At 40.4% G+C, this 25880-nt stretch overlaps 2 protein-coding genes across 2 annotated transcripts in view; one reads left to right on the forward strand and one right to left on the reverse strand.

Moving 5' to 3' along the window:
* The window catches only part of ACO1 (aconitase 1), a 35937-nt gene extending 35004 nt beyond the window's left edge, over positions 1–933 (forward strand). The window contains exon 21 of the mRNA XM_041486396.1: positions 233–933. Within this exon, the coding sequence (XP_041342330.1) occupies positions 233–346 (114 nt within the window). The 3' untranslated portion in view covers positions 347–933. The remainder of the gene's footprint in view (positions 1–232) is intronic.
* Positions 934–2560: 1627 nt separating this feature from the next.
* On the reverse strand, positions 2561–24892 carry DDX58 (DExD/H-box helicase 58). The gene is made up of 18 exons (XM_041486418.1): positions 24337–24892; positions 24117–24248; positions 22134–22312; positions 21494–21644; positions 19618–19740; positions 18686–18799; positions 17642–17795; positions 16552–16810; positions 15682–15844; positions 15172–15273; positions 12994–13151; positions 12219–12354; positions 11192–11340; positions 10195–10285; positions 9340–9510; positions 7923–8074; positions 5984–6130; positions 2561–4251 (listed from the first exon to the last, which is right to left on the reverse strand). Exons 1-18 carry the CDS (start codon positions 24440–24442, stop codon positions 3955–3957), a joined length of 2784 nt encoding a protein of 927 aa, XP_041342352.1. The 5' UTR covers positions 24443–24892; the 3' UTR covers positions 2561–3954.
* Between the last annotated feature and the right edge of the window lie 988 nt (positions 24893–25880).

Consider the following 25880-nt stretch of genomic DNA (forward strand, 5'->3'; position numbering starts at 1 on the left):
TAAATGAGGCAGCCAATGCAAATTTGTTTGTTATGGTTTGTTTTAAACCACTTTCCTCTCAAGCAGCTTTCTGTAGTCTAGTCTGGATAAAAGTATTGGTGCCTGTTCACTTTAGCTTTCTATCACAATTTTTCAAGATAGTAAAACTATGCTAGTAGTCTTTATTTTACTATGATGTCAAATAACATGTGCAAGGTTCTGCTGCTTGAATGACTTTCTTTGACCCTAACAGCTGGACACCGGGAAAACCTTTAATGCCATCATGAGATTTGACACTGATGTGGAGCTCACTTACTTCCACAACGGCGGTATTCTGAACTACATGATCCGGAAAATGGCATCCTAATCAAAAGCCATTAAGCAAAAAGGTCCAGGTACAAACCTGCTTCTCCTGAGCACAATGAAACTATAGTAATCATGCATTTCAAAGTGTGAACCATAAAGTGAACAGTTGTTTTCTGTGGATTGTATTAGAAGGCTTGTTTACAGTGCTGAATTTTTCTGTGTATCAGGAAACTGGACACACCCTCATCAACTAAACAGCATTTATTAACTGTTTTGTATGGCAGTTGGCTTGACTTACCTTAGGATACAGTGCAAAAGTCATTAAAATACTGCTGGCATCTGTAGAATCATTGAAGATCATGTGCTGATTTCATGTATTTGATCCACTTAGTTTGACTCTGAAGTTCTATGCTTATATCAATGACTTAGAAATTAACTGACAGTATAAAAACATTTTTATTCCTTCTGATTACCTGATACTGACTTGCTTTCTTATTCAGTTAAAGAGAATCTGAATCTAATATTGAAATTATTTAGCTGTTTATTAATTTTTAAAAATGTGAACTCTGTTTAAAATCTAAGCCTTTGTGGAAAGGTGGACTTATTGGGGATATTTCTAATAGATAAAATTAAATTTATTTTTAAAAAGTTTGGTGGTTCTGTCATTTTATCCTTAGTGTTGTGATGCAGAGCAAAACTTCAACTTACACTCTTCTCATTGTCCCTGTAGGAACATAATCATATGAGCCTTGACTTTCCATGTTTTAATTCTAATTTCTTTGACAAGCTTGCATGAGCTAGAATACAAATAGGGTCAGATACTGGCAGTCTTCTGTAACCTTGCAGAATACTGGCATGATACAATTCCATCTGTTTTGTGCCATCAAGAAGACAATCTCCACACTTTCAAGATCTTCATCAGCAATTTCTCTATCAGTTAGCAACCAGTAATTACATTCATTAACTCAATGCAGTCATTGACTGCCCAATCAACAGTGCCATGTGAATATATTTATGGTGACAACAAACTACTCTTACTCAGAGATAAACAATTCTCACTCTTAACTGCATTTACAGCAACCGCCACAACAATTTACATAGTGGAGAAATTACTTCAAAGTAATTTCCTAATGTGTTTTTAGTGCCGTTAGGTCTGGCTTTCTGGATAAAAACCAAGCATTAAAACAGTTATGAAAGAAGAGACTTCTTTCATAGAAAGAAGAGGGCACAAAGACTGCAGTGTACCTGAAACAGGCTATTGCTTGATTGTGACTCCTCTGGTAAATCCATCAGAGGCCCACCACAATGTTGCAGGGTCTGAAGTGTCTCTCATGAGGAGAAGCTGAGAGCCAGGACTGTTTAGTCCAGTGATGGGAAGGCTCAGGGATATCTCTGCTGTCTGTGTACAAACATCTGAATAGAGGGCACAAAAGAATATGCAGCCAGGCTCTTTTCAGTGATGGTAAATGACAGAGCAAGAAGCAGTGGGCACAAACAGTGTGAAACACAGCATGTTCCCTGTGAACAACAGGAAACACTTCTTCACTCTGAGAGACCAAGCGCCAGTGGGAGGAGATTGCCAGGAGAGGTTGTGGTGTCTCCATCCTTGGAGATGTTCAGATGCTGTTGGGACATCTGGACATTGTCCTGGGCAATCCCTTGGGTCACAAGATGACCTTTAGAGGTCCCTCCCAACCATAGCTGTTCTATGATTCTGTGAACATAGTTAATATGGTAGTAATCTTAGTAAGAAATATGCAATTTCAGCTTCAGTTTGGTTTTTTTTTTTTTTTTTTTTTTTTTAAATCAGATATTCTCAAAGGCCAAATAGAGTGCTGGTGTTCTTCCCCACCCTTCCATCTTCAGTGAAGGAGTGTACTGAAGGAAAGGCTTCTTGTATCAAGCTGAATTCTTATTGTGTTATTCCCATCAACCTTTAGTACTCATTTAGGCTGAATTGCAAAGTTTTAGTCTGAAACCCTTGTTTTTAAAGAATAGGAAAATATTAAAAACTTTCAAGTTCAACTACCCAGGAGTTACTACTATAAACTGGAATTTTGGACTGATTATTTTTTTTATGCCAAGAGTCCAAAGCAGATGGCCCTTTCACAGAGCAATTTGATACTTAAGAACTGTGATTTTTCCATGTACTTTTAATCTGACAGTGCTAAATTAGCCTTTTTCAAAAGCATTTTGTTCCTAGTATTTTTGGAGGGGAGGCATTATCTAAACATAAATCATCTTAATTCATTGTTCTGTGTTTCCTTTTAGGTAAAAACTAAGTACAGAGGAAGTTACTGTAGGACTGAGATTCAGCCTTCCTGTACAGTGCATACAACTTTCACAGTAAAAGCCATGGATTGAGGTGGAACATGAAGCAGTGCTTACAAAGTTCTTTTGCTTTTAATGCCACACAACACTTTACAAGAACACCACAAGCCTCACTGAGTAGGATTTAGGCAGTTTAAATTTATTTTTGAACTCACAAATTTAGGTTCTTTTTTTTTTAACTCTTAAATTAGGTTTGGGGTGGGAGGGTTGTGTTTTGGTTTTGGGTTTTTTTTTTAATCAGTTCCAGTGTTTTGTAGCATAATTCTTGCACATACATACATACCTTACCCCATTGCAAATACACAAAGTGAATTTAAAATACTGAATACTAAGCTTATTGAAAATGTGTGGAATCAGCAGGTACTTTTAAGTGTTCAAGTAAAACATTTCATAACGCTAGGAATTTCTGGATTTCCCAGAGAAATGTGGGATCTGGGTAAAGAGAACAGATTTGAACAAACTAATGCCTGGATTTTGTAAGAATGCTAGATCAGCTGTGACATGAAGCTTACAGTATTTCCAGTGTCTTGAGAGATTTTAGATGGTAATCCATGAAACAGGGCATCCAGGTAAGTGCTAATCCCCAACAAAACTGAACCTCCTCCCAAGATCCAGGGCACGTTGTCCCTGTTAGGACATGTTCAGTTCAGCAGTGCAGGAGGGTGCCCATTCTGCAACTTGAGCAACAGCAACTTGATCAACGTGCAGTGATACAAAAAAGTGCTACCATTTTAATCACGGGGATAAATCCCCAAGAGGGCTCTGCCCTACTGCATTTCCTGCTGTTGCAGAAGCATTTCCTATTAAAAATAGATTTAAGAGATGTAGTATCTTCCTTACAGAAAAGTTACTGGACATTTTTCTTTCAGTTTTATATATCAACGTCTAGAACATTAAAAGTAACTTTCTGAAAAGTTTCAAAAGTAGCTAGAGTACTGCCTGAAGTGCTGGTAAGCCATGTTGTTTGCAAGGATGTGCTACACGTGCATGCGTTACTAAAGAAGTTGCTGATTTGCACCTTGATTCTTGGAGATGTAGCCTGTTACCTAAAGCTGGATGTTTAGTTAGTCATTCAACTTGATCTTATTTTTTTCAGACCAGGTTACTCATAGCCATAATGACTTGTATCTAGAATCCTAGGCATATATTTGTCCTTCTAGTGAAACTTCTGGTGAAATATTTCATTATATAGCAAATATTGGTTTTAGTGGCTTTACCAGCCTTCTGTCATCTAGCCAGATGCAGGTGAGGGGCCTAGCATAAACAACAAAAGTTTTTATAGAAAATTGATCATTGCTGCTACTGCCTTAGAACAATATATCCATTAAAATGTTGAGTTCAGCTGGATGTTTCTTCATCAAAATTCTTCAAAGACAAATTAATACTTTTCCATTTCTGAAAATCCATTTGTGTCCCAGTTTCAACATCCTCTAGTACAAAGCTTCTGATTTTGATCACTGGTAGATCATCAAATACCTTGTACTTCACTATGATCCCCCAGTCATGCTGGCACTCAGTATTTCGGCAATGCATCTTGCTTTTTTTCTCAAAACCATCAAACTGAATCCGTTTCTTGTGGGGCTTTGTTGTATAACGCTCCCTGAACGCATCACCTAAGACAATGTGATGAGCATCCTGAAACACATGCCAGAAACACTTAATGTTAGAAACAACATTCCTCATTTTTCTCTTGTCATTCCCCTTCTCTTCTCAAATAAATGTTCTCCCTGTTAAGGCACTTGCTGTCATCCAGGAGGCTCACCTACCAGCCTCTTTGGCTCATTGCTCTTTTTTTTTCCCCTGTTCATGGAATACCAGGTACTAGAAGGACCGAGGCCTGGGCTTATCAAAACCAAAAAAATTTACTGTGTATCCCCAGTCACCAGCTTACACATGTTTGAACTTAGTAAGCTTTTTAAAAATGGTGTTTGCAGTATTTGAGCCATGTCCATGAAACTAAGAGAGTAATTCAGACAATGAGCAAGTCTGGGAGACTCCTGTTTCTCATGAGGGGTCATGCAATTACTTTGAAGTGGTAGAAAAAATAATCCTAAAAAGAAGGAGCTAAAGTTATTGTTTATAACATATATACATAAACATTGTTTATAACATATGTAATAAACTGTTAAAGAAATTAACAGCCTAATTTGAAAGCATATTTACAATCTGAGCTTAAGTCTGAAAATGATAGAGCCTCTGGAAATGCAGTTTGTAGGGAATTATTTAAAAACTGACGTGCTATTTGCAGAGTACTAAGCAAAACCACTTACTGAAGAGTTTTCTGAACTCTTGGCTCTATTTGTACAGGTATAGGTGATAAGCCAGGAGCACAAAATAGAGTAAAAGTCAAAGGTGCTTTAGATAGCCTTTGTTTTTTGTCAAAGAAATGTAACCAAGTGTTCACAAAGCTGAGCTATTCCCAACTCCTTGCAGAGCTCAGCTATAGTGAGCACCATCTACATTCCAAAAACAGCTGGTAAAAACAAACAAAAATTTGGCAAGGGCCTGAAGGCAGACACAGTAATGCTCAGCTGTCGCCTGAGGCCCCTCATCACATTGCAACTGCACTTTTCAGAGCAGCACAAATAGAAGCAGCTTCAAAAGAACAAAAAACCGGAACTATAAAGGCTCAAAGTGCTCAGAAAGCTTCTCTTCCATGATCATCACTTTCCATGTGTAAAGAGTATTGCCTTCTTTTGTCTACAAATAAAATATTCATGTTCAGAAAGAGTACAATCATAATGGCCCTAGGATATACATAGAAGCAATGTGAACTACACCTACAGAATGGAAAACAATACTGTAGAACTGTAGGGCTCTTCTTGTGAAACCATGGTTTACCTTCCTTTTCAAAACTCAAAGTGACCCATAAGACAAGGAGTTTGTAAGCCAATCCCAGTACTTTGTGTAGATAATTTTCAGTCAACAGAAATTGTGGGAGAAATATCTCAGCAGCAGACAGACTTCCATCTGATGCTAATCAGGAAAGTAAATATCCAGCAGTAACTCTAGAAGGTTATGTATTTGAAGATCAGGGGATTTTCAACAAAATTTGTCAGAAGGGCTTCAGGAAAACTGAATCGATTCCTACCATATCCCATATTTCCACTCCTTGGACAATGTCATATCATATCATAGTCATATCATATCATATATAATATCATATATCTCCCATATAATATATCATACTGCAGAAGTAGTCACAACTGTTCCTGTGGTTTACTGATTTACTCTTAGGATTAGGATTTCTGTTCTCATCCAGTTTGCACAAAATAGCCCACTTCCATGCTGATAAACAATGCAGTTAGTTCAATAATGCTGACTTCCCTTGGTGGTCATGGATATAGGTTCCTGTACAGAAACATACCTTTATAATTCTGATGTCATCTGTACTGCAGACATAGGTTTTGCATTTTCCACACAAAAGTTTTTTTTTCCCTTCTACTATTTCATGTTTTGTTTCATTCTTCCTGGAATCTCGTAGCATCTTTTCCTTCATTTGCAGGCCACGTATCTTTAATAAAGAAATAAAAATCAAGATCATTATGAAATGAAGTCTCAATATCAGCCTAAACATGACTTTGAGCATGTAATATCTAGGAACCTATTACTTAAAGCACACAAAACAAAACACACTTTATTCTGGCAACTCATACCAAGAAAAAATGGTACATTAGTCAACTTAGAATGTAGTGACTATGTGATGAACAGCATTTATGCTGTTTCTTCCTTCCTCCTCTCTAGCCCCCAACAGCCCCTCTGGTCTTAAGGCTGGTATGTCAGTGTGAACCCTTAAGTCACATGAGACCTACACCATAATTAACGCTGCTGCTCTGGGAATCTCATGGTTTGGAAAGAAAGCTACAAAGACCACAGAAACTGCAGGCAGAGAAAGAAGCAACAAGGCACAGCCTGTAGTTGAGAACCCAATGCAGAAATGGAATCCTCCAAGAAGAAATGAGAGCAACTGCACCAAGCCTTGGAGGTAGGACAAGAAATGTCACAAAGACTAGGGGGCCTTGGGCGCCCTTTGTTGCACAGCTCAATCTCTAAAAGCTTGTCTGGAAACGCAGGATGATCTGTGAGTCCAAGGGGGTATGGGATAACTGTGTACAAAGCTTTTTTGTTAATCGTGCCTGCCACTGGCTTTTTCCAGGCTTCCCTGAGGCCTGGGGAACACCACTGATACCAGCCACTAGCCGTATTTAACTCTAGTCACTCCCACTCTCTGGGCCCAGCCATTTTTTTACACAGCAAAGAATGCATCCATCCAAGCCATGAACAGCCAGTCTCTCTGGGAAAATGCTGTGGGAAATGGTATCAAGGTCCTTACTGAAGTTCAGACAGACACCAAACACAGCCTTCCCCACATCCACTAAGCAGGTCACAATGTCCCAGAAGAAAATCAAGCTGCTCAAGCAGGACCTGCCTTTCATAAACCCGTTCCAGGTGGGCCTGATCTCTGATTGTCCTGTACATGATGGGTAATAACACTCAAGGTGATCTACTCTGTAATGTTCCCTGGCACTGAGGTCGGGCTGATGGGGCTGTAGTTCCCTGGATCCTCCTGATCCTTCTTGCAAATGGGTGGTCACACTGACCAACCTCCAGTCACCTGGGATCTCCCTGATTATCCAGGACTGGAAAGTGCTGGGAAGTGGATTGATGAGCTCTTCTACTAGCTCTCTCACTGCCCTTGGGTGGATCCCGTCTGCCCCGCTAAACATGTGTGTATCACATTGGTGTAGCAAGTCACTAATCAGTTCCCCTTGGATTAAGGGGCCTTCATCCTGCTGCCTATCTCTGTCTTCCAGCTAAGGGGCTGGATATCCTGAGAACAACCAGTCTTAAAGAGGCAAACAAGGCATCAAGTGCCTCAGTCTCTTCTCTTCATCTTTGTCACTATGTTTCCCCACATATCCAATAAAGAATGGGGATTTCTCCTTAGCTCTTGGTGGCGCTCCGTATGAATATCCAGTTGGGCTTTGGCCCTCCTGATTTTCAGCTGCAAACCATCACAATATCATTGTGCACTGTGCCCAAGATGGCCTCAAACTCTTACATAAGCAACAGGTCATAAATTCTACCTTACACTCTTATGTTTTTTGCAATTACTGTACAGTTGATGTTTACAAACTGGCAGTACACAGTATCCCTTCTCTGCTGACCTAGCCTTTGTCAGAAATCAAGTACAATGAACACTTCCCACAGGTTATCACTTGGCCCTACATAGAGCCTTAGTAGGTGAAGGTTGATACAGATTATGCCTTTAAAATTTGAGTATGAAAACTGCACAAATCACAAACCTTTCTTGCAAATGTTGTTTCATCCCAGTTCTGTAGCTTTTCAATAGCTGCATTCATCATTTCTTCCTTGTAACTGTTTAGTTTTTCATTCTCAACCACTTCTGTTTTGCTTGTCACAAGGATGCACTTGCTGTCTCTTGCCCTTCCACGACCTACATAGCAACACATTTATGCTCTTTAGTAACTCTTAACAACATGGGCAGAAGGGAGAGGTCTGCCATAATACTATTAAGGGCCTTCTGGATGGCTGCGAATTTCATATTCAGACAATTCTGAAGAGGATTCTTCAATAACAAACCAGAACAAGACCCTTCCAGGTATCCTCATGGGTACACCCTAGCCAGTACTTTATTGCCTGTTTCTGTGGCCTCCCTGCACTGAGTTCAGTCTTGCTTTGAAATACAATTTTTGTGTAGTGTTTTGCTGTCTTCTTGTCATGTAAAAAAAAAAAAAAAAAAAAAAAAGTAAAGGAGAAAAGTTCATCTCAGTCTTTCTTATTAGTTTTCAGCCCTGATACTTGGTGTCTAAAAAGACCCAAAAACCCCATAGATCACAAAAACCTAAGGAACTGGAAATATTGTGCTGACAGGAACGCAGACAACATCAGCAAGCACCTTCTGAGCCAATTATTTCATTACAAAACACAAATAAGAAGGTCACAGCACACAAATCCTGAAAGTAGAATACAGAGTAAGTACAATGGAAATCACTTCACATTAAATTATGATGTTAACTGCTTGGGAAATAGGAAAAAATATTGCAGATGCACCCTTAAAAGAGTAGGCAGTTTTATGCCATTTAGGAAGCAGAAATCAGTATTTAGTGTGGCTCTTCATTCCCCTCTACTGGCCATACTGTAAAATCACCAAATTTCAGGCCAAAGTCATGACAGACTTCTCTGGACAAGCAGGGAAGACAGACACAGGGTGTCTTTCTTTTGGTCCTAAATATTAGAGATCTGCACAGGCGAAGACCTCATACACCTGGGAGTAGCTGGGCTGGTAATAAACCAGGCTGGGGAAGGCCTTCAGAAGCCAAGGCAATACAAGAAATTCCATTGCATCAGTCCTTTGTAAATTGTCACAGAATGATTTGTAATATTTCTGACAACAGTCCTTCTAGCCATACTTCTGCTTATATGTAATTGTCAGCTTGAGGTATCAGTCCTCAACAGCTCAATAACCTTGTGCAGCATGGCTAATTTGCTGGTTGTCAGTCAGACAACATCAAGGACTTGGCTCTGTGAACAAATTTATCATGTCCCAGCATTCACCTGACTTTGCTCTTAAGGCACAGAAAAATAACAGCAAGGCATGCACATATTACTACAGTATTTCCAATGTGCCATTTAGTAGCATTTATTGTCCATTTCTAGGCCAAAACAGGTTTCTACAGTAATAGCTCTGAAATTCCATACCTCTAACTTGGATCATTTTGGTGACATTACCGAAGTATTCATAGAGCACCACAAGGTTACACTCAGTAATATCAATGCCTTCGTCAGCAACAGATGTAGCAATTAGCAGTCTGATGTCTTTGTCATTTCTGAATGCATCCAGTACACCCTTCTGCATTGGCAGGGTCATACCTACAGTACCAAGAAACTGTGTCAGCAAAAAAACATTGAAGAGCTCCTTGAGCAAGATACCCACATTTGCTTTTACTTAAGTGATTAGAAATTAGTACATTCTTTTGATCTGGAAAACTACTTCAAGTTTGATATGCAGCTGGTGTATATTATACCCACTGACCAGGGATTCCTGTTGATGTGTCACACGAATTATCAACCTGGGAAACACCATTTTAGACACAACACCCAGATCATCTTTATTGGAGATACCCATGCAGCTTATTTAGTTAAAACCCAACCTAACTCTGAACTTAAGCCATAGGTAATTAATCTCAGCTGTTGCATCCCTTCTATCTTAAAATGTCTTTTTGCTATCAAACACAAAATAAGAGAGGGATCTATAAAAGTAACACAGATAATATGATAATTAATCACAAGAAGCTATGACAGTGAACCAGCAGAAGAATCCTGCAGAAAAGTATTGTTGACACTGTTACTGCTGCTTTAACCAAGAGTTCTGGACAGAAAATGCAAGCATCTCCTTAGGATCCATTCAAGGTCTTCCCGATATGGAAGAATGCAAGTGCAAACTGCATGACCTTCCTCTGTTTAAGGGCACAGAAGATGAACACAGGAAAAGCAGAAGAGTTTTAGCAGCATAGCCACCACTGGTTTAGCATATCTTAGTGCAAATCTGCATACCTGTTTTCTGATCTCTTCTTCCCTTACCCATCAACACATCCGGCTTTATGTGGCTAAGAAGAGGGTTTCCTTCTATCCACTTCTTCAAAGCCTAGAGAGCAAATCAGGAAGTTAGATTCCCTGTGCAGATGAAATGCTAGTTTGTGATAGGCAGCAACTTAAAGGCTGGCTAGAGAGCAAGCAGCCTTTCACTGCTAAAAATTTTGCATTTTTCTCTTACAAACTAACAGGTTTGCCAGGAATGCTACACCTCTGGCATCAAAGGAAAGTAGTTGCTATTTACAAACTGGGCTTCCACTATACAGTGACAGTAGCATGTTCAAACTGCTCATACAGAAGAACAAAATTCAGCCAAGCTACTGTAGGCTTTTAAATCTAAAATGGAAAGCTTCCAGCAGAGCTTGGTGTTGTTAGTTTGGACTTTAGCCTGCTTTTCATTTTTTTCTCGTCTGCAATTCATCCAGCATGTCTGAATGAAAAGGATAAAAAGGGGGGCTGGGACACTAAGCTGATAAATCTGTTTACAGTAGATGGAGCTGATATTTGTGTTAAATGTTTTAATCTACTCGTGCTAATGATTAGCAGCACATCAACATCAAGCATGAACTTTTTCTGGGAGCAAGGTACTGTAAGGGAAAAAAAGCATCATCAGCCTAGATTCTTGATCATAGGCAAGTATGAAATAGACCAGTGATAACAATAGTCCAGAGAAAAACTGCTGCACAAAGTTTTTCCTTTTCATTGATCAAAAACAGGTGCTGGGTGACAGACCTTCTTTAGGTCTGTAGGAACCCTTTGAGAAATGTATAAATACCTCCTGATGTGCAGTCAGTAATGGAGTAGAGCTGCTGATTCATAACACCACTACCTTAAAGCCAAAACCCTTAAAACACATCTGCACATTTTTCTATTTCAGATCAAAATGGGAAGGGTAATATGATGACTCATTTTATTTTCCCATTTCCCATTTTAGGAGTTTTAAAAACAAATGTCATACAGCTACTAAGGCTCTTGTCTTGGCAAAGAGAATAGTGCGAGTCTGTGGGTTATAGTGGTATGCTTCATCCAGGATGCAAGCAAGCTCTTCCAACTTTGGATTCTCATTTGACTCGTCTTTTGAAAGGGCAGTCAGCTCTAGTTCTTTCTCTGAAAGAAAAAAAGGTTACTTGAAAAATCTACCTTTTTTAATTCAGAAAGCAGAATTCCCACACAAACCTAATTTCAAACAGCACACACATTCTCTTTAGCTTCCTTTTTTATTTTCTATTCTGTTCTTTCAGATGCAAGCAGGGAAATCTGTTGGTTAAACATAACAAAATCCCCAGAAAAAAAACCAAATTATGAATATCTCACATTTTGTAGCAAACTGACATGAGCACTTCTGTGATATACTGTGTGTCAAAAGACAGCAACAAAACAAACTCAGCTCTTGTGCTAATTCTTCCAAGAAAAAAAACTGAAACTCGAGGAAAGACAGACCAGTGATTTAAAATTCCAGTCAACACTGCAACACACCAGACCACAGGCTGGACTATAGCCCACTGCTAACTAAATCAGGTCAGAGTACAGTGACAACCTCTGACTTTCAATGAGAAAGGTACAAGGGCCACCTGCTTCTCCCCGGAAGACTGAGACTGCCAGGAGGCTAAGCAGTGCACTGGACAGTGTATGTTGACTTATATCATGCTACCAGCACCCTGACTGTAGACCATCCCCCTACTGGTGGGGCACAGCCATAAGGGCACTGTTGCCTTATCTCCAAGACAGGCATGTAAGAACTTACTACAGCACCCAGCTACAATTATTACTATTTTATCAGCTTCTGCACTAGAAGCTTACAATCCCAGAAATTTAGTCCCCCTCCACCTGCCCTAACACTGTACTTGCACCCGTGCAGTCATCACATCTTCTGGAAAGTGCAGTTTCTGAAAAAACAACTGCACTAACTCTATAGAAAACATCTGGACCATCCTACCATAAGCTCTCATCCCCCCTGCAACTGTCACAGGTACTGTGGGAAATACCTTGAAATTTCTCCGTCAGCTGCTTCTCTAACTCTGTATATGGTCCGTTTTTTACATTTGTGAAAAAATCATTTAGGTAGGCTAAAGCATCTTCGATGCGGGCATCTTCACTGATAATGAGAGCATCATTGAATTTCTGCTTGGAAAGAGACACAAGCATTTAAGCCTCATTTTCCACAGGGTGGGATGAACACAAATTTCATTTAGGTAGATTAAGTGCTGCAAACTTGTGGTGTTCTTCCATTTCCATGACAACACAAGCACTGCAAAGTCTCCTCTGCATTAATCTGTCCACAGTGAGTATCACAGAGACAACTCTTACATGCCTTATGCTTTAGGCTGTGTCAGCTTGCTGCAGCTTTCAACAGCCTCACTTAGTGGAGAAGCAATTACAGGTCTCTTCACTGTCATGACCAGTGACAGGACTCATGGAAACAGCCTGAAGCTGAGTCAGGGGAGGTTTAGGTTCGATATCAGGATTTCACCCAGAGGGTGGCTGGGCATTGGAACAGACTCTCCAGGGAAGTGGTCACAGCCCCAGCCTGACAGAGTTCAAGAAGTGCTTGGACAATGCTCTTGGGGTCATAGTGAGGATATCCTCTGCAGGGACAGGAGCTGGACTCAATGATCCTTAGGGGTCCCTTCCAACTCTGCATATATTCTACGATTCTAAATAGGACAATTGGTTCAGAATTTGCTTCTAGGTGAACATACCTTTACCAGAAGGAACAGAATGATTCGACTCTGTATGGAAGGAAAGAGGATACACACTTACCCGCAAGTGTTCAGTACAAATGAAAAGGTCTCTACAAATACTGCTCTCCCTCTCCTTATCTTCCAGTTGCAATAGTCTGCATTTCTTCTGAGTGGAAACTATCCAATGTTCATATCTCTGTGTTCCAAAGTAACTCTTGTTGACTTGGGAGATGGTATCTATTAAAGGAGAGAAAAAAAATTGTTCCTCTCGATTAACAAATAAAAAGCATTAGCTAGCATTTCCCACTAACATTGGCTCTAAAAAACCTATTCAAAAGAACAGTTTTATGATACAATCACAGAACCACTGAGGCTGGAAGGCATCTGTGGAGATCTTTAGTTCAAGCCTCTGCTAGGAACAGATCACCTGTAGCACGTCACTCAGTTCAAATGGGCTTTGAATACTTCCAAGGATAGAGAGTCTACAACTTCTTTGGGCATCCTGTTCTAGTGTTTAACCACCTTGTAGCAAAAAAGTTCTTCCTGTTGTTTAAGTATTTCTGTTGGTGCCCATTGTTTGTGCCCCACCTATGGGAACCACCTGTGAAGAGTCTTACTCAATCTTCTTCACTCCCTGTGTTTCACTGTATACCCAGATGTTAGCCTAAAATTAACCCAGTACAATTCAGCTGAGGATCTGTGTACACATACACACATCTGAAGGGACTTAGTAATAAAATTATCCTGTAAGAAGCCTATGGTATTCAAAAAACTGCATGTACATTGCTCCTTGAATTACCAGCTATTCAATAGTTTATATTACTTCATGAGATAGTCCAGAAGCATATTGTCCAAGGGGCTGTCCTTGAGGCAGAACTAGGCAGTACCTCTTTGCTGCATACACGCTCTGCCTGGGTGCTTCACGGGCTACTGTAACCACAGGGTCCACAGAAGGGAAACCACTGCTATTCATGCAAGAGGAATTGTGATGCAAAATAAGCTTCAGAAGTGTTTGCTTAATGTAACATTCATTTTGAAAATCTCTTTGTTCTTTGATCAGGCTTATTGGGTTTTGGGTTGTTTTGTTGAGGTTTGTTTTAGTTGTATGGGGGTTTTAATTCTCCTTCCTGCCCCAGAATATAGTTCGCTCTCAAATATTTGGGAAGTGGAGGGCAGGGGGTAAATCTAGAACTGAGGTAAACAGGTTTAAGGCACTGCAGTCAGGGTGCAAAAACCAGTTTAAACACAGACAAATCCCTTAATCCAGAGCTGGAGAGACCAAGGCTGATCCTGAGCATATCCATTCATGGGTTTCTGCTCTGTACCCCCTTCTGCTCTCCAACTTTTTTATTAAGGCCACTTACTGGACATCACTTAGGAACTCTGCAAAAGCAGAAAAGATCAATTTATTTTTGAAGGGTTATAGAATTAATCTCATGATCACGAGACCCATTTTCTTTTCAAAATCATGCATCTCCTCTCTGCAAACCTTCCCACCAGAGCAGCTCCTGAAGCTGGAACCCTACTGACAATTGTTTCCTTTCTTGGACAGCCACATCCTCTTTCCAGTGATGTTTATGTTGCACAGATCCTATTCTGAAACATTACCTCAAAGACTTTTCAAAGGAAAACAATTAAGACCTGGTAAAAAGTGGAAGTAGGAGTACCCAGAAGCATAAAGGGGACAGAATGCTGACCAGAAAAGGTGGGCAGGGAAACCCTAGAAATAACTCTGAGTGCAGCCTGGAGACCAGAGAAAACACAAGTGTAAGAGCAGCAAATGTGAAAATTAACTTTTGCTGTAAGGGAAAAATTACAACATTCAGATGTGACGTTTCTTATTTTTCCTAACAGAGACAGATTGGGTGCAAAAGATTTAGAGAAATGTTTAAATAAGAACATACAGGTATCACTCATCAATGAAATCCAGCCCACTGCATTTTGAATGCAAGCCCTTTTGTTTCAGAGTCTTTAAACTCAGAAGGATTTGACAGTGTCAAAAACACACTGTTTTTAGTTGCATGTGACAGACTGAAATTCAAGTAAAAATATTTATGATTGTCAAACTAATCAGGTATAACAGGAAAATAGTTGATTCTCTTATCTGTAATCTGTTATTTAGGAAATATTGGTTAAATGCAACTAAAAATGAAGGAGAAAGAAAGTGAAAAAATAGTGTCCGATCTAGCAGCTATAATGATTTACACTGATTTAATCAAATACTGAACTGCAATACAGGCATATTACAGCATCTTACCCACTGAGTAAATCTTCCTCATCAACACCTCTGTCTCAGACATCAGACCTGAGATAATGTCTGCAAAGTGATTCTGAGCTCGCATTTTAACCCATCTGATATCTAGAGAAGAGAAATATTAGTCAGTGTGCTAAGTAAAATATTTCCTTGGGAAGCACAGAACAAATTCTTGTCTAGATGATTGCTACACATGGTGCTTCATGCAATCACAATCAAGTTTACTGCTAATGAGCACTGCAGGTGCACAGAAATAAGCAGCCCCAGTCCTCATTGGCAGAACTGAACTAAAACTAGAGATGGTGCATCAAGAGCAGAGAAAATATGCCCAAGAGGGCACTGCCTTACTGCAGGACAAGAGATTTCAAGCCTAAACTTCTTTTAAGCTAGCAGGAAGCAAAGCTGCAGCTTGGTTTTAAGCTTTTATCTTAATCTAAAAAAAGGGGAATTTAGTAGCTGCCATAATCATGGTGCTTTGCAACTCACAGGAAAATAAAAAGGAAGACTGCTTACGTGTTTCTGGCTTGTTTCCAAACCTCTGCAGATCTTGTTTGTTCTCTCTGACAGTGGATATGGCCTGTATGTCAAGGTAGGAGCAGAGGGTACAGATGTGCTCTACAGTTTCATTAGTGCTCTTGGCATTACCAACTCCAACAGAAGCAGTTAAACCTACAATCTAAGCACACACATGAATAGCAGTGGTTGGTCCTTTTTCACAAACGGAACAAAACCAGGAGACATCGTTACCAGTCACCAAATTGCCACCATCTTCAAAAACATGGAAACAAAACAGGCAAGAGAAGTGTAGAAGAAGCAGGCACAAAAACTTAAGAACCAAATCCTGTATGTACTCATGCCTACTCCACGGCACTCAATCTAGAGGATTTAAACTTAAAATAAACTATCCAGCCACTTAAATCCATAAGGAGCTGTATCTCTCAGTGCTTATCATACAGAGGAAGAGCAAACCCACACCCAGGCCCATCCTTTGATTCATTCAGAGATGTCTTCTCAGCTGGATGAAAACCTCATGCCAGCAGAGGCGTGGCCCCATTTTACTGGACAGAAAACAGCAACAGAGAGGTAACAAGGAGGTTACTAAATTACATGCTTTCTTCCCAGTTCAGCTCTTCCATTTGCTCTCAAGTACTCCAGTCTTTGTTATGCTTGATCAGTCTTCCTTGGCAGCTGCAGGGAAGACGTAACACAGGAAAAAAGTGGAAGTGTCCAAGAATGAAAAAATGTTTCAGATGCTACCATTTCCATTTTCAGCTGTTGTTAAATGGGAGTTCGAACTGGATCAGCACAAAAGGCAGGACTTTGCTGACTACATTGAAAAACACTTTCCTCTAACATTTCCACCACTGACAGGCTGGGCCTTACCTGAGGCAGCTGGTTTGCAGAGGAGTCAAATTTTTGATCCAGGTATCGGGTCATCAACACATTGTAGGGATGGTTGCCTGTAGTGTTGTGGCACTCATCAAATATCATCAGAGTGAAGACGGAGAGGGAGCTAAGGATCCCTTTCTCCATGCTATTCACAAGAATCTGGGGTGTTAGCACAATGATGTCACTGTCCTGTATAACATTTTCTACAGAGATATTTGCAACTGTTTCACCACAAATTCCTTGAACAGAATATCTGGAAAGAAGATGCAAAAAACAGGGTATGAGAAAGGATATCTTGCAGGTCATGGAAAGCTAGAAAACTGGGTTTTTCAGTGAGCTTGAAAGGCAGTTACTAAGTTTCAAATGTCGAAGAGTTGGAGCTGGCAGTTTGACCACAGAAGCTGAGAACAGAAAAAAGAGTTGAGGGTAAATAACTGGATTTTCAACTATCATTAACAAAAATATAACATATTTGAGGAGTGTTTAACTTGTACATTTAAGCTGTATTTGTCAGTTCACGTGTAACATCCCCTTTGTGAATATGTCTGGCATCAAGGGACTGTTTCTGCCTAGCAGCCTCCTTTTCCCATAGCTACAAGGGTACGTACATGGATGTTGAGTAACCAGTTCCCTCAAAATCCAAATATATAGGTTGTTAATGCCCCTCTAAGTAATTCACAGTCCCATCTGAGAGGTGGACTATCATTATCTGACTAGAAGCTGAAAAAAATAAGTTTGGGTCCTTCATTAAGAAAAGAGAAACTCTGAGAATGGCAAGAGGAATCCCACTGCTACTGCAGGAACTACCTCAGCTTTGGAAGCAGGTGTGAAAGAAGTCTCAAGAGAAAACACACCTCTCTCTTTCAGTACAGAAATACTTTCATCATTTCCACAGATGTGCACCAAGTGCTTGAACTCTCCAGAACTAGATTTCAGACTCTCAAAACAAAGTCTACCATGGCAAGATGATACTGCCAAACATTCTTGTTCACCAGTAAACACATTACATCTTGCCCTAGCCACAGCTGTCCTATAGGGCAGTTTACTTTCTGTGGAGGAAGCCAGCAGGGAGAATGACACTTACCCACTTCTTTCAAAATGCTGCCTGAATACATTTTTCTGCTGCTCATACACTGGCACTTTGGTTGCAAGGAAGACAACTTTTGCCCTTCGTCCTGAGGGAACGTTTTGCAAATGATGTTCACAAATCAGAAGTGCCACAAAAGTTTTTCCAGATCCTTCAAGCAAAAAACGTGAATGGTAAAGGACTAGTATGAAAAGGTGCATTTGTAAGCAGCAGCTTGTCTCATCTGAATGCCTTGTAACAAAGGGGAGCTGCCAATGGGGTCGTTACTCTTCCAGACTTGAACACGTTTGGAAAAGATTTGAACACAAGTATGTTTTTTACTTAGGTGGGGAATCATCCCTTTCTCTCTCACAGTCTCAGTAAAGGCCATTAAGCAGTCACTGGGGATTAAAATCCATTTGCAGTTGTATTTGAATTCTTTGAAATCACTGACTCTGTTTTTTCACTCTTAGCATGTGCTCTCACATCAAATCAGACTATGTATAGACACCAGGCCCGTTCAGCTTCCTTCTTTCCCCATGCAGCCTTGCTCCTCTCCCACTTGTTTTCCTTTGGCCCTCAGGCTTGCTGTGCCACAGCTATTCTCTGTCCCTGCCTCTGTTATCCCACTTGCCTCCAGGGCTCAGGGGAAAATTAAGTTGCCTGGATGTTGTAGGCATTGCAGTAGAGAAGAGAGGGGAGCCTCAAGCTAACTCATCCTATTTTTCCTTCAACTTGCAAGACAAATTTCTTAAATATCAGAATTAGCGACTGGCTTAAACTGAAAAATCCACTCTGAGGAGTGAGAAAGCAGAAGTCAGAACATGGAAATGAATGCTGAATGTGCTGAATACAAGCACTGACACGCCAACAGACACGTCTCTCCTGCCAGCCTCTGTGCTGCCCATGGTCATTAACTGCAGGGTAGATCTGGATCTACTGCAAGCAAGAAAGCTTTGAAATAAATGGCTGAAGAAGTCTGATTCAACCTTCACCATTCCCTATCCTTCATAGCCATACGCACCATATGCAAGAGAATTTTTGCGGTGCCTGTCTCCTTACCTGTGGGGGCACAAATCAATGTGTTTTTCCCATCAATAGCAGGCTGTGCAAGCTCAATCTGGTAGCTTCGAGCCTTCATTGGTTCATAAACAGATGAAGACTCACAGATGCTTTCTAGGATAAAACAATGTTTTTGTGAAGAGCATTGCAATAAAAATGCAAAAAATATGCTGTGCCCCATATAGTTGCATGATAAAGGTAGAAGAGTCCTTGCAGTCCACACAGAACATTCCCGGACAGACAAGCCTTTTAATAGGACAGAGGCACCAAACAAGAATTTTGTGTGAGTTTAATGGCACACATTTGCTACCCCTCAACTGTGATTCATAAAATGAACGCATTTAAGGTCTTGGCTGACAATGCTCACTTCAACTGGTCTTTTTTCAACTCAGAATGAAAACACAAGGAGTTTTTTTTTTTCCCCAAATACATGTACAGGATTTATTTTAGCCTTCTGTTCTACAGACTTTTGAAATCATTACTCTCTTAAGCTGTGGTCTTGTCAGAGTGTTTGGACTTATGGAAAAGGAATTAGAAATAACTGGTGGAGCAAAATTTGCCATGACAGTCACGGCACAGATCCTTTGCAGTCACATTCAGTTCTCTAAAGTGGTTAATATCAGGTCATGTGTGAATTAATTATCTCAAAGAAGAGATGCATAAACAACAGGCTGGTGTTTGGGGACATTTTTTGGCAATGTGCTAAGAGAACAACTTTTCACTAGAAATGTGATAAATGAGGGGCAAGCCCTAATATTTGCAATGCCCAGAAAAAGATCCTTTAAACATTAAAACAGAAGACAGCTAAATCAAGTCAGAGATTTGCACTAATTCCTCAGTATCTTCCATTGTGGTACACTACATTTGTGTCCTTTGGGAATCTAAGGAAATGGAAAATACCAACCACAAATTTCTAAGTTCTTAAGACTTACCTGAAACTGAAGAGAGATTTTTGCTCAGATTATCACATTCTGCTTCTTCAGAAAATGTCATCACGGTGTCAAAGTAATTCTCAGAGACATCTGTCATTTCACCATCAACATCTTTGCCATTATCTGTATAAATGGAAAAAAAGCATGTTATGGATCCTTACGATTTTAAAAGGCATTTGCTGTGACAACAAGGTGAAGGAGTTGCTTGCTGGAAGAAAAAGACTACATAAAATGATGCTGAACACAAGCTCCTTTTCAAATAAGATGGACAGTACTGAGAATCTTGAGTTTAGAAGAACCGTGTGCTCAATGTGTGCGTAACAACTTCCAAGAAACAAAGGAGACAATAGATTGGGAGTAAAGTTTATCCTCTGTGTTTTGTGACAAGAAATCACTATGCAACATGGACATTAACCACAAGCATGAAAAATTCTTAGGAATTCAAAGAATCTCTGTAAATTCAAGATTCTGATCTCCCTTACTCCCCACCTTCTGAAAGGACCTAAAAATTGTAAGAATATATTCTTTATATTACACAAAGATCAGAAGAGAAATTGTCTTTGGTGTTATAATTAATACTTTCTCAAAGAACCATCCCAGGGCCCTGCATGAAGAGTTTCTTTGCAAAAAGAACATATGATCACACAGCACTACTCTTGGAGTGGGAGAAAGAGCTGCACATCAATCCAGCTCCAGAAAGCACACAGTATCTGCAATTAATTTCTGGTAATAACTCTTCTTAACTGCCAACAGTAAAATGTTTCCAATATGGACAATGTTTCTTCAGTAGGCTGACTTTGGCTTTGCTGAGTTGGATGTTAGAGGAAGCTGCCCCAAAAAACAGTGATAACTTTAACTTCAAAAATAGAATTGTCAACATATAATATGTATAGCCACCAGCTACACAAAATAATATCTATATACATATAGGTATTACTCTTATGTATTATTTTACCTATATTTTAATAAATTTATTAATTATGTATACAACTTTATGCATATATGGTAATTAATTCTCCAAATAAGAAATTATACCCTTTGATTGCAGCAATAAAAAAAAAAATCAAAATAAGAAATATAGTTGAAGAAGCCACTTAAATACAGCTTACCCCTGTTGCTAACTAAAAAAAAATTCAAACAAGCACCTAGGGAGACAACAAAAGTAGATATGAAGATATACAGTCCAGTTCATCTAAAATCACTTTTTTAGTAGCAAAATAATGTATTCTCTAAATTCTCCTCTGTGGCATGTTACTTGTACATGTATTTTTCAAGGAGGGTAAGGTAAATTCAATGACAAAATTTGATAATGACAAAATAATTTCAATGACAAAAGCAAAATCTAAGAGAGACAATTTTGCACTTTTACAAAATATGAACATAACTTGGGAAGGGCTGCTTATCGATTTCTCATAGAAAAAGGTATGTGATCTGCTCTGGGAATCATAGAAGTGTATCACTCTCTAGACTATCACATTACTAATCATATTTTATCAGAAAATATTGCATCTATTACAACTCAAGCAACCAAAAGGATGGCAAAAGTTGAATTAAGAAGAGAAGAAAGAAGACTTGGCTATTTTTATGCTTTCAGAGCCTGTGCTGCCTGATTCTCTTTAGCAAAAAAAAAGGTACCTAACCATTTGGGAGGAAAAATAGTCAAAAACTAATTTCTGCCTGTTTGTAGGACAGTATTTGTATTTAATTTTATATAGAAGACATTTAAAATAAATTTTAAAAGGTTTTTCTTTTTAGATCACAAAGTAGTCTGATGGTATCCTTCTAAATAAGTCTGATTCTCCTGAAAAAGAAAAAAAAAATTACTGTCTGGTACAAAAACAGGAAAACAGCATTATAAAATCAATTCACATTTTACCTTCTCTTATATTCCACAGTTCACTTGCATTGTAATATCCTGCATTATCCAATGCCAGCTGAAGACTTTTGGGCCAATTTTCCTTATCCGAGCGACAGAGGCATTCAATGAGTTTAGTTATCCCGGCCGCTTTGCTTCTGTATTCACTGATCTATGCACACCACAAACAGAAACTGCTGTAGGTTCTGAGCAATCAAACCCTCTGCTCTTTGCTCAGTAGGTGAATTTGTTATGTTTGATGTTCAGTTGAAAACTGCACTTCCTTCTCAATGAATCAAAGCTTTACAATAAAACTCAGCCATTTACCCACTACAGCTTCAATTCTGCCAGTGTAGTTGCACACTAAACTTAGCTGGCCTACAGGTAGGCTGCTTGTTTGAATATTTGTAAATGGTGTGAAACATCACAGAGCTATTCTGTCACTTTCTGTCTGGTGACGTCTCTCTCATAAGCTCTATCTGCCATAAACCTCTGAGGCTTTCCACTTCAGAATAGGAAAAGTTATAAAATTATGGCAGACCTGTGGCCAGCCATCCTCCTCACCCAGCCACCTGCCACACAGGCACTGACTCATGCCACAAGTGAGGCAGCCAGCACTTCTCTGAAGCAAAACTAGGCAAATACCAGGATTTTACCATACCTGCATGATCTCTTCACACTCCCTCTCTATCAGGCATGTGTTTATGTATGGCATGATTGCTACAGGATCAATTTCTAACATTGTTGCTTCTATCCGCTTCAACAGTTGCCTGTGCAGCTCCAGTTTCTCCAGTTTGCTGAAGTCCCAGTTTTCAATTGCTTCTGCCAGTCCAGTGTAACCTTTCAGAAAAAAGAGAAAAATCATTACTGTGAATTTGATCTCTAGCTAGAGTAGGTAGGAACAAGCTGAAAAAACATTTTCTCAGCCACACTGGAGAAATTAAAATTATTTTTTCCTGTAAATGATAAAAATCTAGGTGAGCCACATACAATTTTTATCTAATAAGTGACTATTTTACTTTTTAGCACTTGTATGTCTAACATGAAAAACCCTATCCTAAAAGAGCAGAAACAAAAAAGAGACACACTATGTCACAGGTCATATCATCACATCTCCAAGCAACTACATCCACTTCTGTCTTTCAATAATACAATCCTTGGAATTCTTGCATTCCATGATTTTCTTCCAGAGGATTCCCAGAGCAAAGGACACTACACAGAATCACAAGGTGCTCTGGTAGTCTTTTATTTACCTGCATCTTATCTTTTACTCTTGTCCTTGGCTCCACCCTCCTTCAAAAATCCCTAGGGTACTGGATTCAAGCCAGTCCTTGACTGAAAGCAGTACAGACACCTGAAGTCTAGACAGTCATCAAAGAGCTGAAAATACTGTCCTGAACTGTCCTTCACTTCTAGCAAGGGAGGCATATTTTAAGGACCTGTGTGACTTGCTGTGTAGGCTTCTGAAGTGGAAAAATGCACATCAGGGTCCCAGAGGAACTTGTGGGGAAACAGAAGGAATTTGCCTAACTTCTTATTTCCTTTTAGAAGAGTGGGAGAGTGGTGTGGTACTTACCACCATAATGTCTAAGTATTACTTATCCCTGCATCTGCCAAAAAAAAAGAGTAATCCTAAATTCTAATCTCCAGTCCAATTAACAACGACTTGGGATAGCACTTTGAATCAGAGGGCTAACTGTCTTAATTTTTTCCTGGATATACATCAAACTGAACACTACTAGCAGGTTCAAAGTGGATAGCTCTGCAATTCAGAAATCAGGATTATCACAGACTGGTAAAAGATTGCTCTGGACCTAGTACTTGCTTTAAGGGATGAGTGGGCTACATCCAAGTGATAAGAAACTTTGTAATATTTATTCACTGAAATAATTATTCATAATTAATGGTGAGAAAATGAAAACAAAAGAAGCTTATGGAATGAAATTGTGGGGTTCAACATACCTAATAATTCATCAACAAGGATCTATGAAACAGTATCCATGTATAGAGGAAAGCTGGCAGACGCTGCTTATTTTTTACCTTCACAATCTCTTCTGTTCCATTTCATAAAGGAAATTGGATTAGGAACTTACACGTCAATTAGTTATAGCTACTGTGGAACAATCATCCTTATAAACTACTAATGGTTGTTTACTTCTTTAAACAAAAGACTTTCCATGCCATTGAGTAATTTTTAAAAATTTTTAAAAGGTCGTTTAAGACTTTGTCGTTGAGTGAAGTTACCCCACGCTACCAGTCAATCCCCACCCACCTTCTACAATCCATCTGCCTTTCTGCTTCAGAGGATTTAGCCTCCTTTCATTGTATTCCGTAAGAACAATGGCTGTCTTGTTTATTCCCTAAAGGCTCTGAGACAGGAAAGTCTCCTGCCAAAGAGGCTTTCTCCATCCTCAGAATTGTTCCAGATGCTTCACTTCCTGACAGGCCTACTTCCAGGCTCTGGCAGCTGGCCTTTTCCTACAGCATCTGACCCGGTCTGGCAGGACGGGCGGCCGAGCCCAGGGCCGACGGAGCGTCCCTGCGGGTCCCGGGAGCGCCGGGAAGCTCTGCCCAGCTCCGCTGAAGGCGGGCGGCCGTGCCGGCTCGGGGAGCGGCGGGCAGATCCCGCCCGGGTGGCACCCACCTGCTGCGACCAGGGCATCCAGGAAGCCGCGGAGCCAGCCCTCCGCCTCCAGCAGCAGCACGGCATCCAGGAACAGCGCGGCGGCCGCCGTGACGCCCTTCTCCTCCTCCTTTCGGACTCGCTCCTTCACCTCTAGCGAGAAGCCAGCACAGGCAGTGAGGGGCAGGCAGGGCAGGGCAGGGCAGGGCAGGGGCGGGGGGCAGCGTGTGCCGGCTCTCACCGTCGGACAGCCACGCCGTCATGTTGCTGAGGATGTACACGGGGTTCAGGCTCCTCTCGATGTAGCGCCGGTAGCACTGCAGGTTTCGCTTCTCCTCCGCCGTCATGGCCAGGCCGCCTAAGCACCGCCGCCGGCAGTGCCGATCCCGGTACCGATGCCGGTGCCGATGCCGGTGCCGATGCCGGTGCGGATGCCGGTGCCGATGCCGATGCCGGTGCCGATCCCGGTACCGATGCCGGTGCCGATGCCGGTGCCGATGCCGGTGCCGATGCCGGTGCCGCGGCCCCGGCTGCGTGCGCGGAGCTCCCCCAGCCGCGGTACGGAGAGAGCTGTAGGGAGCGAGTGGGAGGCGTCCCCAAACAGGGAGCAACTGGAAAAAGAAACTTCAGCGCAGCCGAAGAATGGAAAGTGAAAGCGGTCTGGAAGGGCAGCGCTGCGTCAGTCTTTAACAAAAAAGAGAAAGGGGACTGCCGCTCCCACCCCAACTTAGCATGCATGCGGGTGGAAAGGCTGTAAGCAGCCCGTTTTTGCGGCTGCCAGGGTGAGAAAAAGCAGAGCGAAAAATAGGAGTGTGAAAAAAGCCAATCACTTGTTTTTAAAAATTTAAAAGTTTAATAATAATAAAATGGTTATTAAAAAGCAATATCATTAGAGTAATAATAATTTGGACAATTTGGATTGGGACAATATGAGACAATAAAAAACAAAGGGTTACTGACAGTCCGGGTACCTCTTTCTGGGCAAAATAAGCCTGAAAAAGGACACATGTTAGCAGAGGATTAAGCCTTAAAAACAATAGCCTGTTGCATATTCATACACTTGACACATGATGCATAAATTTCATTCAAATAAAGGATTCTCTCTGGTCATCGTCAACTTCTTCCTCCCGATCCTAACGGCGTCTTCAGGGCTGAGCGAGGCGGGAAGAAGTTAGTTTCTTCTGATAATGGGGCAATAGATTCTCTTTCTCTGAACGATTTAGGTATCCTGTGGCTGCTATCTTGGTACGAGTCCTTTCTTTAAAAAAAAACACCAAACTATCCTACATAAAATAATTTCTATTTCAACATTATGTGATAACCTAAAACTATATTTATCACACTACTTAAGAAAATTAATACTTTCTAACTTTCTAACATAACACATATAATATTAATTTTAATATTTGCAAAAAGCCAATCATAAAATACACATTTTTCACACAGTGGCAGAAAGAGGGGCATTGAGGAGGGCATTGACATTTAATTTTCTGCTCTTTTCTAGTCCACTTTTACTCTTAGTATTTAATATCCTTCCTTCTCTTTCTCTTATGTCTTCTGTCTGTTGGAAGAGTGATTTGGCATTGGATTACTCTGCCCTGGGACGTGGTGGAATCACCATCTCTGGTGAACAACCCCTGAAGGTGTTTAAGAAAAGACTGGGTGTGGCACTTAGTGTCAGGTGTGGTTGACAAGGTGGTCAGAGTTGGACAATCATCTCGAAAGTCCTTTCCAACCTAATTTATTCTGTGATTCTGTGGTTTCGCAGTAAATAAGGAAAGTACT

Source organism: Pyrgilauda ruficollis, unplaced genomic scaffold, assembly GCF_017590135.1.
Source record: "Pyrgilauda ruficollis isolate IOZ18807 unplaced genomic scaffold, ASM1759013v1 scaffold76, whole genome shotgun sequence".
In the NCBI taxonomy this organism is placed as follows: Eukaryota; Metazoa; Chordata; class Aves; order Passeriformes; family Passeridae; genus Pyrgilauda; species Pyrgilauda ruficollis.